The 16991-nt window shown below is 43.0% G+C and overlaps 2 protein-coding genes across 2 annotated transcripts in view; one reads left to right on the forward strand and one right to left on the reverse strand.

Annotated features, from left to right (window-relative positions):
* LOC129739790 (obg-like ATPase 1) overlaps nt 1-16991 on the forward strand; it is a 217551-nt gene that overhangs the window by 98712 nt on the left and 101848 nt on the right. The gene's annotated exons all lie outside the window — the stretch shown is intronic.
* Nucleotides 11107-12425, reverse strand: LOC129739795 (caspase-1-like). Its single transcript, XM_055731314.1, has 3 exons — nt 12003-12425; nt 11617-11937; nt 11107-11543 (listed from the first exon to the last, which is right to left on the reverse strand). Exons 1-3 carry the CDS (start codon nt 12316-12318, stop codon nt 11314-11316), a joined length of 867 nt encoding a protein of 288 aa, XP_055587289.1. The 5' UTR covers nt 12319-12425; the 3' UTR covers nt 11107-11313.

The raw sequence follows: 16991 nt of genomic DNA on the forward strand, positions 1-16991 counted from the left end.
AATTTCTTGAACCAAATTTTCGTAAAAATAAGTCCGGTGTTATGTAGCAGTCGCACCATTGAAACTTCGATATAATTCTCCGAACCAACAATGCTATGTTGGTTCAGCCTAGAGGGTATGCAAACAGGTCAACACTGTTTCGATCCCTTGTCTTAATCGAGTAATCGACGACCTAAATGTCTGGCTCTCTCACTTTAAGATCGTGTCCAGACAATTATTCGGAAGGGTTGGGATGAGACATACAGGCCCAGAAGACGATCGGAAAACGAGCGACTTATTTGAATGGCAATTTCACGAAAATTTTCTAAAGACCATTCGGGAAATGACGTACTTCCGTCCGAGATCATTTGCCCTAATATGAGGCTGCACACCATCGATCACTTCAATCTGGATCGTGATCGCGTGTGGAAGTAGTTTTGTTCGCGCCGTTTTTCTAATTTGAATTTCAGTAGAGGTATAAGTGATGTGGAATCAATAGTTCTGAGGCTAAAAATCTTTCTTTTTCGTTCAGCAGCAAGTAAAGAAACTGCTACGATAGGGCTAAAGTGCGTGAGTGCGTGTATTCAAAACTACATAGCAGGTAAAGTCGTGCTTAGGGACCAAACCGTGCTCGTGCTGTGCTAACTTTTCTTGCCTGATTAGGCACACCCTTTTCGCCAACAGCAGCAGTCTGCACGAGAATCCACCGCCCAGCAATCATCGTTAAGACGACCCGCGATCCGGAATTGAATCTCCGGTTGATTTAAAGGGACATCTTCACCCCGAAGTCAACCCGAGCCCAGCCCAAATCGACCACTTTTATGCTGAAGCATAAAACAGCCCCAGCATCATCCATCCTCGGGATTACCAACAGCCTCCCGAGCATCAACCGATTGCGATCAGCGATCTGATCACACTAAGCCCCGAGACGGTCAACGACCCAGCAGCGCTTGGGTAGAAATCAACTGTTGGAGCAGCGGTAGCCGTAGCAGCCAAACAAGCAGCACACACGGCCTCTGCCGTAAGTAAGCTACAAGCAAAAAGAATACAACTCCGGTGAGTCAATCTATTGATCTCCTTTTGTCCCATCAGCAGCATTTATGTTCGTCCACGAAAGACGAACCACATTGTATATCCGACATATTTTCCACGGACCACTTATCCGTTGGACGCGTCCAAGATTTTTATAAAGTGGATGGCATAAAAAGTATGCATACTAATTTCGAACATAATTTATGAACGCCCCACATAAAATCTCAAAGCATAACACTCGAGTGTGGTAAGCGTTACGCTTTCCAAATGAACTTCTGGCCCCTTCCTTAGCACAGCACGGTTCCAGCTACTGAAATCTGAAAGAGAGTTAGAGAGAGAGAATTAGTTGCACGCACTGGTAGGAGAATGAAATAGATAGGAAACGAGAAACATAGAATAAACACAAATGTAGGGGAGAGTGGGGTATCGTGGGCCATGGGGAAACGTGGGCCACTTTTAATATCTCAGATGTGTGTTGAGATAAAAATCTCAATCTAACTGTCATCGACGTCGCTTTGCGTGAGCATATATTCCTATATGTTGTTGACTGAAATACGCAACATATGTTTCTTTTTTTTATTAAGCTAAAAAAAGTTAGAAAAATTTACCTACATAATTAAAAAAACACCCACTAATTTCATCGATGGGGAACCTAAAGTGCATGACAAAAATATACTCATACGCTTATGATCTTAGTTTTGTCATGATCTTTCACGTGGAAAAGGAATTTTTGATGAAACATCAATAAGTCACACAAACGCAACCAATTTGCAAATCATAGCTTGTGGGGAATCGTGGGCCACACATTTTGAATCACCTATATTTTTATGTTTTTATACACATTCAGAACTTAAAATACGTTTTTTCCTATCTGTAATGTTTTCTTATGCCAAATGAAGAGTTATGAAAAATATTTTGTCCATCCTACATGAAAAATTTTGCCAAAACGTTCGCGAGACAGGTTTTGGAATCTATGCGATCATACACAGCTCTCTTTTTTTATTTCATCATCTGAAATTGCTTTAACATAACAAAATGAATTATTAAATCACAGTTTTGGGTCAACTCATAAACTTTGCATGTTATTTGGTCAATTTGGATTTGGTGGCCCATGATTCCCCACCATTTTTCAAAATCCAAAAAATACTGCATTTTTTCAAACAGTAAGAATTTGGGGAAAATAAATAATAAAAATTAAAAAAAAAATATCTTATGATACCTTGAAAATGTAGAAAACCATACCATTTTTTATTTTCATTTTATCTTTTATAATAAAGAAGTTATGGAACAACGAAAAAAAGTGGCCCATGATTCCCCACTCTCCCATACATATCATATAGCTAATAATCGTTTGCCCACTGAATTCAATTAAACGAACATGAAGTAAATTGAAACGATCGTACTTACCTGAAATACACTTTTGAATTCACTATGTTACTACACTAAATCATTGTATTTCAATTCTAAGTTGAATATATTATGGGCTTAATTCTCCTACCTGAAAGTTTTTAGTGGATGAAACACTGATATCACATCACTACGCGTAACGTCGTCCATGTGTTCCGAGCCATGTGCTCTGATTTTGAATTTGCTCTTCCACTACCGTTCGCTTTCTAGTGCGATGTTTTCTTTGGTCCTATGATATTAACTTTAGGTATGGGTGATCTCTTACCGGATGTTTTTGAAATTCATTTTGAGTGAGGCCGAGTTTCACTCGAGTTTTTCGTTCCTCTTTGCAAGCCTGCCTGAATCGATCCTCATAATCTTTCCGGACTATCTTCTTGACTCGCCCTGAAGAGAGTACCAGCCGGGCAATTTAGACGTGGTGTGCAATCTTCGGTAACGAAGTGGCGCATAAGTTGCATACTTGCAAGGGATCGATACAGTGCTGGCCACACTACTAAGTGGAGTAAATTTTGCGTAGCAAGCTATGCTCTTTGAACAAAATAAAGTAAACAAGGTAGATCATCAGTTAACAAGCACAGAGCAACTCGTAATAAGACATTCAATTTATTTTATCAGAGAATTATCATTAATGAGTACTAAGAAGCGATTCTGATCGATGATGTTCATTCCGTTTTAAAGAACGATAAAAAATTTCTCTGTTTTGACCTTCGAAAATCAGTATTTTTAAACATGAGAAAATCGGAGGAGGGGGGGGAGTTATTATCAGCGTTACGTAATTTTCATAGGGGGGTACGTCAAAGCGTTACGATTTGTGACATACGGGGGGGAGGGGGTCAAAAAAGTGCATTTTTGCGTTACGTAATTTATGGATGCCGCCTAATTAAAACACACAAAACACACGGTATAACCAGATGGCTGCAACGTTACACGATTTGTCTATGTATCGTGTGACCAACATCTTTTAAATAAGTGGTCGTGAATCTCGTTTTTAAGCTTTTTTTCCTCAGATTTAAGCTTTTTTTGAGCATAGGAGACGAAAGCTCAAATCTGAGGAAAAAAGCTTAAATCTGTCAAAACGAGGGGAAAAAAGGGGAAATCTGAGAGATGTGCTCCATACGGTTTGAATAGCGTTGCCGCCGCCTGGGTATAACATGATAGTAAAATGCTATTGAACACTTCTGCTTTCAACCCCATACTTCTGGAAACAAATAACAAAGTGCAATCAATAAAAAAAAAATATTAAGCATCTAGACAACAGCTGTTTATTTTCCATCTATATCTTCAAACGGCAAAAGGAAAATACGTAAGTCAATTTTACAAGAGTTCGAACTACAGGCCGTCCTCGGTGAGGTCTCTAGGAAGCAGTATACCAATACTATGAAAACAACTCTGCAATGTTTCACAAAATTGAAATATTTCACAACGATACAATTTCAAGCCGGTCCAAAGTAAAGAAGTGTTGATCTTTGAAGCATTCGTTTTGGTTATCACAACCACAAGCGCAAGAATCTCACCTGTTCCTTCGATTTTCACGTGAATGTCCATTTTTATTCCCAGGATCCTCGCCAACCACTTCATTCTCGAATTGACGACCCCCACTACCGCTTGCTTCCTATAAAATGCGTTGAGATACAGAGTAACAGGTGCATATAATATGGATTATCATAAACATAAAACACGTGAACCGAAGATTTAGATGACATTACGATGCTGAACCTAGGGGAATGGGGGGGGGGGTGTATTGAAAATTAAAATTCATAAAAGTTTCAAAAACAATGCTGCACCTTTGGGCTGGAATATGTTGGAGCTGTTATTAAAGGTTTTCTTTTTTTCACATCAGAGTATTTTCAACAATACACACAAAAAAAAAGCATAGTAAAATTACTAAATCCGTGGTTTAAACGAACAACAGGCGACCATATTTTTGAGTCAAATATGTTTTGTTGTTTATAATACCTTACGCATAGCTATTTTACCATGTGCTCAATTTGGCTGCGCATAGTAAATTCGACTGCGTTTTAGTAAAATTGTCAATGAAATGATGCATTGTTTTACTTCGTCCCTAGTAAAATTAATATGTTTCATGATGAAACTAGTATGTGTTATGATAAAGATTAGGAGGAGCGAGGAGCTTGATTTAAATAGTAAAATTACTATGTATGTTTGTTTGTTTATTTGCATGCATGCATTATGACATTATTTGAAACATGAAAATTCACACTTCCGACACACGTCGGTCAATGTTAGTGCGTTCTCCCGATGTTCTGGAATGATTTTCAAAGTTATGTAACTATAAAGCAGCTCAAAATTAGTTTTTTACAAACGGGTTTGATGATTAATGATCCTGAATTGGTGTAAACAACAAGAATGTTTACCATAGTAAAATTATCATACGCACTTATGTTTTTGAGTCAAATATGTTTTGTTCTCAAAAGTACGATGTGCGTAGTATTTTGTTGATATGAATTGGTGCCACAATGTCAAAATTACTATGCGGACGGTAGTTGTGATAGAAATTATGATGAAATTATCATGACCATAGTATATTCGACAACAAACATTGAGAGTTATCGAAAATTACCAGGTTCATAGTAATTTCAATATTGTTTCATGCGCACTTTCACAAAATCGATGTTAAACTTTTCGTGGTTGAAAATACTATAGCGCTGAAATGGTAAAATTATCATGACAGCGTCTTTGGGATGACCACTCAATTTTTTTCCGTGTAGTTATGAATTCCTAGAATGTAATGCAAAATTTCGTGGCTCATATTAAAAAGTATCATGCCATAAGAGATTAAACCAAAAACAGGGAATAATCGGAAGTGCCTCACCCGAGTTCCAGCTTTCTAGCATGTTGACCTCCTTCGCTGACGCAGATTCCGAAAACCACGCTCGGGCATTTCTAGAAACATGGAACATCGTCTCGTCCTAGTGTGTGATCCATGTCTGGTACAAGCCTCTCCGACACAACCTTCACACGAATCAAAAATTTTTCACGAAGATCCCCTTTTCACACACCTGCGGCCCCGCTCGCAACGCAATTAATCAATCAACTGCACTAATACATCCAAAACGAATAAGCACCTACAAAATCATGGCATGGTAGCCATTTTCACCACTCTAAGGCTTCCATTAGAAAAAAAAAAACATTTACATCACTGAAGCCCCAAAAGAACTTATTGAATTAGCCTCTATGTTACTTGGCCATTGAATTTGCATAATCTTCCAGACGCCCCGGAAACCCCCGATCACTTTACCCCACGCAACTATATTCTTTCAAATTGGTTCCAATCTTCATCAAAGCCCGCTCCCCGGGACCTCCAATTCCATGTAAATTTTCTAATTTAACTTTTGCGGTAAAATAACACTTATCAATAAGAAACTTAGCACCGCCGGCACACTATTACGATTGAAGCAGTAACAAGAAACGACTGCCATTATTAGAGCGGGAACATTGAAAATCGAGCAACACAACGCAGGTCAGGAAAAAACACAACCGCACTTAACGAAAGCCCGCACTGAACGTATATACTCCGTGTATACCCCATACTCCCAAACTCCATCTGGGGCCGCAGACCTTGTTCCCACCTCGAATTGTTTAGCACACTATACTTCAATAGTGGGAGGTCTATTCGCGCTAGTGCGCTCCAAGGTAATACTCATTAACGGGACCACTTTCAGTAAAATCTCTCATCCTTACGACTCGACGCCTGAACTCTCCTCTAACGACTTGAGAACCGACAGCTTCTCGCAATGACTAGAGATGACTAGAGACCTCTCCCCGTAATGACTCGAGGTAACCGCTTGTACCCCTCCTCTTGTTGATAAAGGGCCTGATCCCTCCTCTTACGACTCGAGACCCGACCCCTTATCATAAAGACTCGGGGTAGACCACACAAACGTCTCCGCCTGGAGGTTCGAGGCATGCCCTCTCCTCTAACGACTCGAAGCCCGACCTCTTAACTCCAGGATTCGAGGTTTGCCACCTTGCCCGTCGTGTGCCAGATCGAGAGCAGCTTATCCTAGACTCGCGCCTGTCACGACACACGCGCGGGACTTAACGCAACGACTCGGATGATTCCCGACGAAGACGTCATCCTACTCCGACTCGAATGGCTCACCCGGCGTCGATAGCCACTCTACCCGTGGGTATTCCCCGAACGTGGAATTACCCTTTCCCAACGATTTGCATTGCGAAGAAGGTATAATTTCATACCCGCAGCTTCTGTTGTTGAGAAACGCCCTACTCGGATACTCCCCGAAGGTGGAGCATACTACGCACGAACGCAGCGCACCCACGGCATCCGCTACGCAGAAGTTGTTGCCTTATCTATGTAGCTTCTACTCGTCGGACGCACTCTACTCGACAGCCTCCCGTCAATTTACTTACTTACTTAATGATCCCGCGCCGATCCTCCGGTGCATACGGCCGTGGTAAAAGATCTCCACTGTTGACGATCTGGAGCCAGCGTCTTCACTTGGTCCCAGTCAAGATTCTCGTCGACAGTTCGGATTTCAGCGGCTAGGCTTCGCCGCCACGAGTTTCTGGGTCTGCCTCTTCTTCGATGACCTTCTGGATTCCAATCTAGCGCCTCTCTGCAAATCTCGTTTTCATCTCTTCGCAGCGTGTGCCCAATCCATCTCCACTTACGTTCCCGAATCTCGATTTCTAGCGCCCTTTGATGACACCGGCGATGTAATTCCTCATTCGAGATCCAGTTGCCAGGCCACCAAGCGCGGATGATATTCCGCAGGCAGCGGTTTACAAATACTTGCAGTCTTCGCGTCGTCACCGCATATGTGCACCAAGTTTCGCACCCGTACAGCAATACGGATTTGACGTTTGAGTTGAAGATTCGGATTTTCGTTCGTAGAGAGATCTGGCGTGACCGCCAGATGTTTCGGAGACTCGCAAACGCAAATCGGGCCTTTCTGATCCGGGTCTCGATGTCTTTTCTGGCGTTATCTGGCTACCAAGATACTGGAAGCACTTTCTCAACTTGCTGCCCAGCTACCATGAAACGGGAGGGATTTCCTGTGTTGATCTCCATCGACTTGGTCTTTCCGACATTGACTTTGAGACCTGCTGCCTTGGAACTTTCGGTGAGGTCGTCGAGTTTGCTCTGCATATCTGGTTGTGTTTGGGCGAGCAAAACAATATCGTCAGCCAGGTCAAGGTCGTTCAGTTGCTCCATTGTTGAAGGATTCCACGGCAATCCTCGGTTCGGTGCACAGTCAATCGATCCAATCAGAATCTCATCCATTACGATTAGAAAAAGTAGCGGTGATAGAATACATCCTTGTCTCACTCCAGCAGTTACCGGGATTGGTTCGGACAAGACACCGTCGTGCAAGACCTTGCACGAAAATGCCTCATATTGTGCTTCGATGAGATGGACTAGTTTCTCTGGGACCCCTCGTCGCCTTAGAGCCGCCCAGATGTTTTCATGGTTAAGTCGGTCGAATGATTTTTCGAAATCAACGAACACCAGCAGAAGAGAGTCCTGGAATTCGTTGATTTGTTCCAGTATGATTCGTAGCGTTGTGATGTGGTCCACACATGATCGTCGAGATCGGAATCAAGCTTGTTGCCGTCGGAGTGTAGCGTCGATTTTCTCCTGGATCCTGTTCAGGATCACTTTGCAGAGTACTTTGAGGGTTGTACAGATCAACGTTATGCCTCGCCAGTTACCGCACTCTGTCAGGTCTCCTTTCTTCGGGACCTTTACGAGGATACCCTGCATCCAGTCGGCCGGGAATGTTGCAGTATCCCAGATGTCAGCGAAAAGACGGTGCAACATTTGTGCTGACAGGGCAGGGTCGGCTTTCAGCATTTCAGCAGGGATGCAATCGATCCCAGGTGCTTTGTTGGATTTCATGTTTTTGATTGCCGCTTCTATTTCAGCCAGCGAGGGCGCTTCCGAGTTGACGCCATTTATGCGACTTACTGTTGGCGCTTCGAGCTGCGGGTTTTGTTGGCCATCGCTATTCGTGACTCGGAAGAGTTGTTCGAAGTGCTCAGTCCATTGTTTGAGCTGATCTGTTCGATCGGTCAATAACTGATCTGCTCGGTCTTTCAGCGGCATTCTTGCATTAGTCCTTGCACCACTGAGGCGGCGAGAAATGTCATAAAGTAATCGGATATCTCCATTGGCGGCGGCTCTTTCTCCCTCTTCGGCAAGGGAGTTTGTCCAGGCTCTCTTGTCTCGTCTACAAGCTCGTTTAACTGCCTTTTCCAGCTCCGCATATCGTAAGCGGGTGGCTGCTTTGGCTGACCCGGTACATGCCTGCTCAATTCCGACTTTCGCCTTTCTCCGATCATCGACCATCCTCCAAGTCTCATCCGACATCCATTCACTCCTTCTTCCACAAACTTTACCGAGAGTACCATGGCTCGTCGTGATAAAGGCATTCTTGATTCCACACCACTGTTCTTCGACTGTTCCGTCTGTCGGCAGCTCTGAGGCTCGGGATTCTAGCTGTTCAACGTATGCCCTTTTCACCTCTGGATTCTCCAACCGGCGGACGTCGTATCGACACCCGACTTTCTCCTCGCGCCGTTGGACACGCGCAACTCTCAGTCGTATCTCGCCAAGGACGAGGTGATGGTCAGATGCAATGTCTGCGCTTCGTTTGTTGCGGACATCAAGAAGACTCCTTCTCCATTTTCGACTGATGCAGATGTGGTCAATTTGATTTTCTGTTCGGCCATCTCGGGATACCCAAGTGACCTTATGTGCTGGTCGATGGGGGAAGAGCGATCCACCGATTACCATGTTGTTGTTGCCACAAAATTCTACAAACAGCTCTCCGTTTTCGCTCATCTGTCCTAGGCCATGGCGCCCCATGATGCGCTCAAGGTCCTGATTTTCGGAGCCAATCTTTGCGTTGAAGTCGCCCAAATGGATTTGAATGTCACCCTTCGGAATTCTCTCAACCACGCTGTTCAGTTGACTGTAAAACTGCTCTTTCTCCTGCAAGTCGGCAACGTCAGTTGGCGCATAACACTGGACCATTGTAAGGTTTCTAACCCGTGTTCTGAATCTGGCTACGATTATTCTTTCGTTTATCGGTTCCCATCTAATGAGGGCCGCGTAGGCCTGCGGGCTTAACAGGAAACCAACTCCTCGTTCCCGAGTAGCATGTTCTCCTCGTATGCCAGAGTAAAGCAGGACTTGCCCGGACTGTGTCTTGTGTTCTCCAGTGTTAGGCCAACGGACCTCGCTCAGTCCCAGAATTTCAAGCTTGAGGCGGCTAGCCTCTCTAGCAAGTCTGCAGACCATGGTTGCTATAATATAGAGGAAAATAAGAATAATTGATTAATCTATTCAAAGTTCGTGAAATAAATTCTCACCTTTTTCCGCGTACGAAAACAAACCGACTCCAATTTGACAACTCGATTGCTGATTTTCCAGCAAACTAGATCAGTTGTTCATCCGGATATACACTGAAAATCAGAGATATGAAGTTTTCATTTGAAACACGAGGAAAGCACACTGAAGTGTGCGGAAATGTGCACTGGAACAGGCGGAAATTCACATCCGGATATACACTGAAAATCAGAGATATGAAGTTTTCATTTGAAACACGAGGAAAGCACACTGAAGTGTGCGGAAATGTGCACTGGAACAGGCGGAAATTCACCAAATATGCAGCAAAAGTGTGAACAAAATTCACCAAGTGTGCGGCAGAATTCACCAAGTGTACAGAAAAGTTCATCAAATGTGCGATCCATCTTTGATTTTCGATTTACATGGGATTCGATGAATACTTCATACCTCTGCTGAAAATATTCTCTCGGGTATTTTTCATCGCAAATCATAATTTCTCAAAAAATCGTTTTCAAAAGTATGTATATTTGATTATCTTCGCCGTTTCTTTGGTGGTTATGAAAAACGCGCGGTTTTTCGCGAGTAACGCGGTATCAGCCTTTTTCAATGGGAACAAATTGGAACTGGAAATTACCGGTGTCATGAAACCCTCATAATATGGGTATAAGGTAAAGGGGCTGAACAGATAGAAGTTGAAGTTCGTTGTTCGACGCCATCCTGAAATCCAATATGGCGGTTTTCGCTCGACCTTAAAATGCTGGAAGTGACTGAAAAGCACGTAAAACCCCCACAATATGGGTATTTGATGAAAGGGCTTAATAAGTAGAAGTAGAATTTTGCCGTCCGACGCTATCTTGAAATCCAAGATAGCGGCTTTCGCTTAGCTTCAAAATGCAGTAAATAACTGAAACTTGCATGAACCTCCTACAATATAGGTATTGTGTGAAAGGGCTCAAAAAGTAAATGAAAAATGACTGTCTAACAAAAATTTATCAAGAAATCCTTAATATTAATAACAAATTAACTGAGACTCGGTGTCGCCCAATCGAATATTTTTTCGGAACTTTGAGCTCATTGGTGTACAAAAATAATCGGAGACCCAAGAACTGCAACCAATTGATTTGTAGAATCAAGAGATGTATTCACAAAATTGAAGGCCGTACAACGCTTCTGTTCCGACATCAAATGAAAGCTTCGTCGAACAGCCAATTATGGACCATATTAAACTGTCCACTAATTTTTTTTTCAACAATGGATAATGTACCTTTAATTCCAATAAATCAAATCGTCTTCAAATACACTTCCAACAGAAATTCCAAAATTTTAGTTGCCAGCCGTTACAGTTCGAAAAGAGAGAAATGATCTTTCAGGGTTTTTTTTTCAATTTTATTCAAAATTATTCTAAACATTTTTACATTTATGAAGTGAGACATCCTCGAAGAAGTTTATCCGTGAGATTTAATAAATGTTCTGTAATGAACACTTGAAAACATTTTTTTAATTCATTTGGTTGATAAGCCTGCAAAACACATATCGATGCACAACAACAAACAAAAAGTACCTCACTTCCTGGCAAAATACAACGACTTTGTCAAAGTGGAATAGAAGCTTGAAACTTGCTTTTTTCCGTCCAGTTTACCATCGGCATTACAGGATACGCGTTTGGAAACAGCCGCATTGGTTTTTGTGAGAATATCGTAGATCGAATCCTGGTCGACTCGGCAGTTGTCCACCACATTACAGAACTCCTGGATCAACCAGCTTCCCTCCTTGTTTATGAACGAAACGTGCCCTGTGGAAACAATTGCAACGCGGTACTGGTTAAGATAATTTTGTTCTGCTGAATAGTTTTCCATTGAACTTACCAAGATGAGAACTCATGACGATGAGAAAATCTGCATATTCAGGATACGTGAATGTATTTCCTACTGAATCCATACTGTCCATTAGTGATCGGTTTTCCAAAAAAATTCTTCCACTATCAAGGTATCCACCTCTGCAAGCTTGAACGATGAACAGTTTCGGTTTTCCGGCCATGCTGGGCAGTGCGCTAGGAGTGTAGTGTTCGATGATTCGGTAAAGAGGATAACTAGTGTCTCTAGCCATCAAACGGTCACCGGTTTCGCCATGCGTTAGGATAAATGTTATGAGACAATCACAATCAACCAATGTTGAATCAGCATAAACTAGAAAGAATCGTGAAATATACGTTGCAAATTTTTCTGAAGCACTTTGAAAAATAAACACATACGATTCATTGCCTGCAATTCTATCTCTTTACGAGAAAAATTTCTGTACATCGTTATATCTTCACTAAGAAATCCTAACTTAGGTAATGTTTTACGTAACCTTATTACATCTTCTTTCGTTCCAATGCGCTCTTCATAGGTTTCGTCATCGAATAACCTGTGATTAAAAATCAGAACTTTACCACGCTTCTTGCCGTTCATGGCATAAAACCGAGATTCTTGAGCGATTGGCACTTTTAGAAAAACAGATGCTTTGCGTTTGTCGTCAGTCGATGTCGAAGGAGGAGTCCCTAGGGAATGATCGCACCGTTCTTCCATAGCGCCCAAAACGAATTTCAACTCTTTTCTCTGCCAACAAAACTTTGTCCTTTCGCCGCAAACGAGCAACGATTGACCGATCCAGCAACGATTTGAGATCAGCAAAATGTAGACTGAATTCTCAGATGTTCGTGGATTGGTTTTTATTATAACGCGAATCCTTATCTGTCCCGCATCAATTGCCATAAGCTTCTTTTCACCATTTGGTTTGGTTGGGAGCGAGCTGCTGATCTTAGATTGGCCGTTATAGATATGATTCTGCGTCATAGATGGAAGCTATTTTGTTGCGCCATTAACCATAATCCGCTCTTGAGTGTCAATATGACATTATTGGAAGTTTGGCGGCTTGTTACTTCATTCGGGTGCATCCAAATAAAAAAAAATCTTCGTGGACCCTCAATGAATTCTTGGAACATTAATTATGCATTATTATGTTTTTAGGACGCACTCTGAAAGCCCAAGAAAAAACTCCCTAAAGTCTAAGAAGAAAAAAAATCCAAAAAATCATGTTCCGGAAAAACATGCATGATCAGCTATTGAATACTCAATATTTCACTTATAGACTGTTCCAAAAATAATAAGCATATAAGCAATAAATTTTATTTAAGGTACATCGGGGTAAGTGTGGACGGTTTTTCGTATAGTTCAACTTAGAAAAATGTTGAAAAATCAGCAGTGGAGCAATTCTCATAAAATTACATTCAATGTGATGCAGAACATGTTGTTTACAAACGCTGAAGAGATGAGCTCGATAGAAGCAAAGCGAGAAAAGTTATCACGTAAATTGTAATGAACTGATGGTGTCTTCACTTACCTCGCTTTATGGGGTAAGTGTGGACGGTAGATTTTCCCTTTGATTTCTCAGGAAATTTTCAAAAAAATTGTGTTTTCTTGGTTGAATACGTTATTTTATTGCTCGAACCGTCCAACATTTTGAAAAAAAATTCATGATACTATAAGTAAGGCATCTTTCAATAATTATTGTGTGTAATTTATGTTGAAACACACAAGATCCGATTTTATCAAAAACACAGAACAAACAAGTATTTTACCCAACTTTTCATGATCCGAATGCTAAATATAGCTAAACAATATTCATAAAGGATGAAGGACAGAAAATTGAAAAATATGTAAAAATCAAGTCTTTTTAAAGCCCTCCACACTTACCCCAGGCAGGGGTTGGAGACAAAATTTTAGTTTTTTGTAAATAAACTCTTTTTTTTTTATTTTAAACCGCCGTTTCTTTTCCTAACCTGGTTGTTTGGAATGTAAGGATTGTTTCAATGTAGAGTTTTTCATCGAGAGCTAGTTTACGAGAAATTTGAAATTGAAAAAGATGCACATCAACTCGACATAGTAGTTGAAAATAGAAAATTCCAAAAAAGTCGCTGTAAACATCCGTTATTGTCTGAATCGTATCTTTTTCACAGTTATTGGATAGATAACAAGTAAATTTCACATGCTGCATTAAAAGTTTGAAAAAATAGTGCACAGTATTGTTTTAATAGCCATCGTCCACACTTACCCCGGTGTACCTTATTTTATTTGGCATACTATTCTCTTATTTGATGAAAATCTTCAATCATTAGCCATACTTCGCACTTTGCCTCGAACATGACTCATAAGCTTCTGCACAGTTGCATTACCCACCATTTTCACCACTTTTGGCCAATCCTTTTTAAATTTTCCGTTGTCATCAGCTGGTTTTATGTATTTTCGTAGCTTTGCTTTGGTCAAAGCCCAAAAAGTCTCAGGTCTCGGGGCAATTTGGTGGATTCATGTTTTTTGGCATAAAACAGACATTTTGGCTTTTGTACCACCCTTTTTTTTACGGATTGTAATCCAAGGCACGGCGATCCACCGCGTCCCCCCAATTTGCTACTCTGGGTCCATGGGTACAATGGAAAGACTCATGATATACTCCGTGTATACCCCCTACTCCCTAAACTCCACCTGGGCCGCAAACCTTGTTCCCACCGCGAACTGTTCAGCACACTACACTTCAATAGTGGGAGGTCTATTCGCGCTAGTGCGCTCCAAGGTAATACTCATTAACGGGACCATTTTCAGGAAAATCTCTCATCCTTACGACTCGAAGCCTGAACTCTCCTCTAACGACTTGAGAACCGACAGCTTCTCGCAATGACTCGAGTTTCCCACACAAACCTCTCGTCTCCGCGACTTGGGGCCCGATCTCTCCTCTAACGACTCGAGATCCGACCCCTCCTCGCATCGACTCGAGGTTGACCTCTCCTCTGCACGATTCAAGGCCCGATCTCTCCTCTATAGAGATCTGACCTCTCCTCGTAATGACTCGAGGTGACCACTTGCACCCCTCCTCTAGTTGATAAGGGGCCTGATCCCTGCTCTTATGACTCGAGAGTCGACCCCTTATCATAAAGACTCGGGGTTGACCACACGAACCTTTCCGCCTGGAGGTTCGAGGCCTGACCTCTCCTCTAACGACTCGAAGCCCGACCTCTTATCTCCAGGGTTCGAGGTTTGCCCGTCGTGTGCCAGATCGAAAGCAGCTTATCCTAGACTCGCGCCTGTCCCGGCACACGCGCGGGACTTAACGCAACGACTCGGATGATCCCTGACGAAGACGTCATCCTACTCCGACTCGAATGGCTCACCTGGCGTCGAGACCCACTCTACCCGTATTGCTCGAACGTGGAATGACCCTTTCCCAACGATTTCCCCTGCGAAGAAGGTATAGTCTTATCCCCGCAGCTTCTGTCGTTGAGAACCGCCCTACTCGGATACTCCCCGAAAGTGGAGCATCCTACGCACGAAGGCGGCGCACCCACGGCATCCGATACGCAGAAGATGATGCCTTATTTTTGTAGCTTCAAACCGTGGGGTCGGACGCGCTCTACTCGACAGCCCCCCCCGTCAATGGGGTCAGTCTACTCCGACCGTAGTCCGGTCTTCTTTATCCCCTTTGGCTAGCAACCCTAAGATTTTAGGCCCGGGATTTTTCTGCCCGTTGTGTGCCAGATCGAGAGCAGCTTGTCCTGGACTCGCGCCTGTCACGGCACACGTTCGGGACTTTAAACGCTACGACTCGGATGTTTCCCGACGGTGACGACTCCCCGTCGATGGAGTCATCCTACACCGTTCGCGGACTGTTGTTTGTTCCAGCTCCTCTGCAGGGCAGTTATGATCCGGGTGAACCCATCGCTGACCGCATGCCAAGTGTTGGAATCCGCACACATCCTCTGGACCACATCTGCTGTCGTTTCGGGCCCACCGGCGGCCTTTAGCCTAGCCTAAGATATCTTCCTCTAGCAAGACCGAAATGGACATGACCCCGCCACAACATCAGCAGCTACCGAGGACACCGTTCGGTATGCGCTGGTAACTCGCAGGTTCATCAGCCGCTGCACGCTACAGAGCTTTTGCAGATACATTTCCTGCTCAAGGCTGCCGTTCCGTACCCCAAAATGGACAAGGTTACACTCGCCAGGACCCTCCTTCTGCTGCAGCGGATCGCCAAGTTGTTTGACATGGCCCGTGAGAGGGTTGCTGTCGTGATTGCCGCTCTTTTGCAGGCGTAGTCGGCATAGGCCGTAAAGGTCTGCCGGTCGTAGGTCATCACTATCAGGTACTTGATCGCACGCTTGGATTCGATTGCACACGGTCCAGCTGCAATCGTCCCTGATTGTGCTGAAATCAGGTTGGTGATCAGCACCATCTCGGTCTTGTGGTGAGCTAGACGTAAACTCTTGGTGCGCATCCAACTTTCCACCTTCTCAATCGCTAGTGTGGCGAGTAGCTGGACCTCTCCTGTTGATGGGTCCGATGCCAGGAGAACCACGTCGTCGGCGAATCCCACAAGTCTCACTCCCGTGGGGAGACCATCTTAACTGAAGTCGCTCTTCAGCACGCATCCTGAACGGAAGCCGATGGTTTCTGTTTGTAGGCATCCCTGACCTTTTTGTCGATAGCAGGGCTTACAGGGCCAGATTTTCGACCATTCCTCGGTTCATCTTCAAATGTATTATGTTCACCATATTTTTTCATAGCTGTCCGTACCGCTCAAACGCTCACATCCTCTTCTTTGGCCAATTTTCTCAATGAGATTCCACTAACAGTACACCACGATACTTTTTCTCTTCTCCGGAGTAAGACCACGCATTTTGAAATGTAATCACAAACTAAATGTTTTTTTATGTTATCACGTACAGAAATGTGTAAACAAAAGGACGCAGCCAGTAGAATTCGAAAAAAAAAATATTCGATTCAAAATGACCGTTAACTTAAGGTGTGCATATAAAGGGTGTCCACGATGAAATTGCCACACTATGAAATTGCTCTAACTTTTTAACCGTTGAATAGACTTTAATAAAAATTTGGGTGGATTTAGTTCACAGTGCATCCTGCAAGTTTTAAAGTCCTGTGATCAAAACTCGCGGAAATGGAGTCGAAAAAACAGCTCGTGCGTGATAAAATCTTGCGCATTCATCACGAGAACAAGTCTCTCTCGCATCGTTCCATCGCTAAAACGTTAGGAATCGCGAATTCCACGGTGTCGCGAGTGATTGGTAAGGTAAAGTAGTGAAGACAGTCGAGGAACTGTGGCAATTTCATCGTGGACACCCTTTAATTGTATCGATATCGAACCAGATTGAGGTCGAGATCAAGCAAAACGTCAATCAAAAATCAAGTCA

Source organism: Uranotaenia lowii, chromosome 1, assembly GCF_029784155.1.
Source record: "Uranotaenia lowii strain MFRU-FL chromosome 1, ASM2978415v1, whole genome shotgun sequence".
NCBI lineage: Eukaryota > Metazoa > Arthropoda > Insecta > Diptera > Culicidae > Uranotaenia > Uranotaenia lowii.

Excerpts from the sequence above, each read along its gene's own strand:
- LOC129739795 (XM_055731314.1), bottom strand. The coding sequence starts at position 12,318 with ATGGAAGAACGGTGCGATCATTCCCTAGGGACTCCTCCTTCGACATCG. Across the intron at positions 11,938-12,002 it reads AGAATTGCAGGCAATGAATC|TTTATGCTGATTCAACATTG; the intron begins GTATGTGTTTAT and ends GATTCTTTCTAG. Across the intron at positions 11,544-11,616 it reads CGTCATGAGTTCTCATCTTG|GGCACGTTTCGTTCATAAAC; the intron begins GTAAGTTCAATG and ends TTGTTTCCACAG.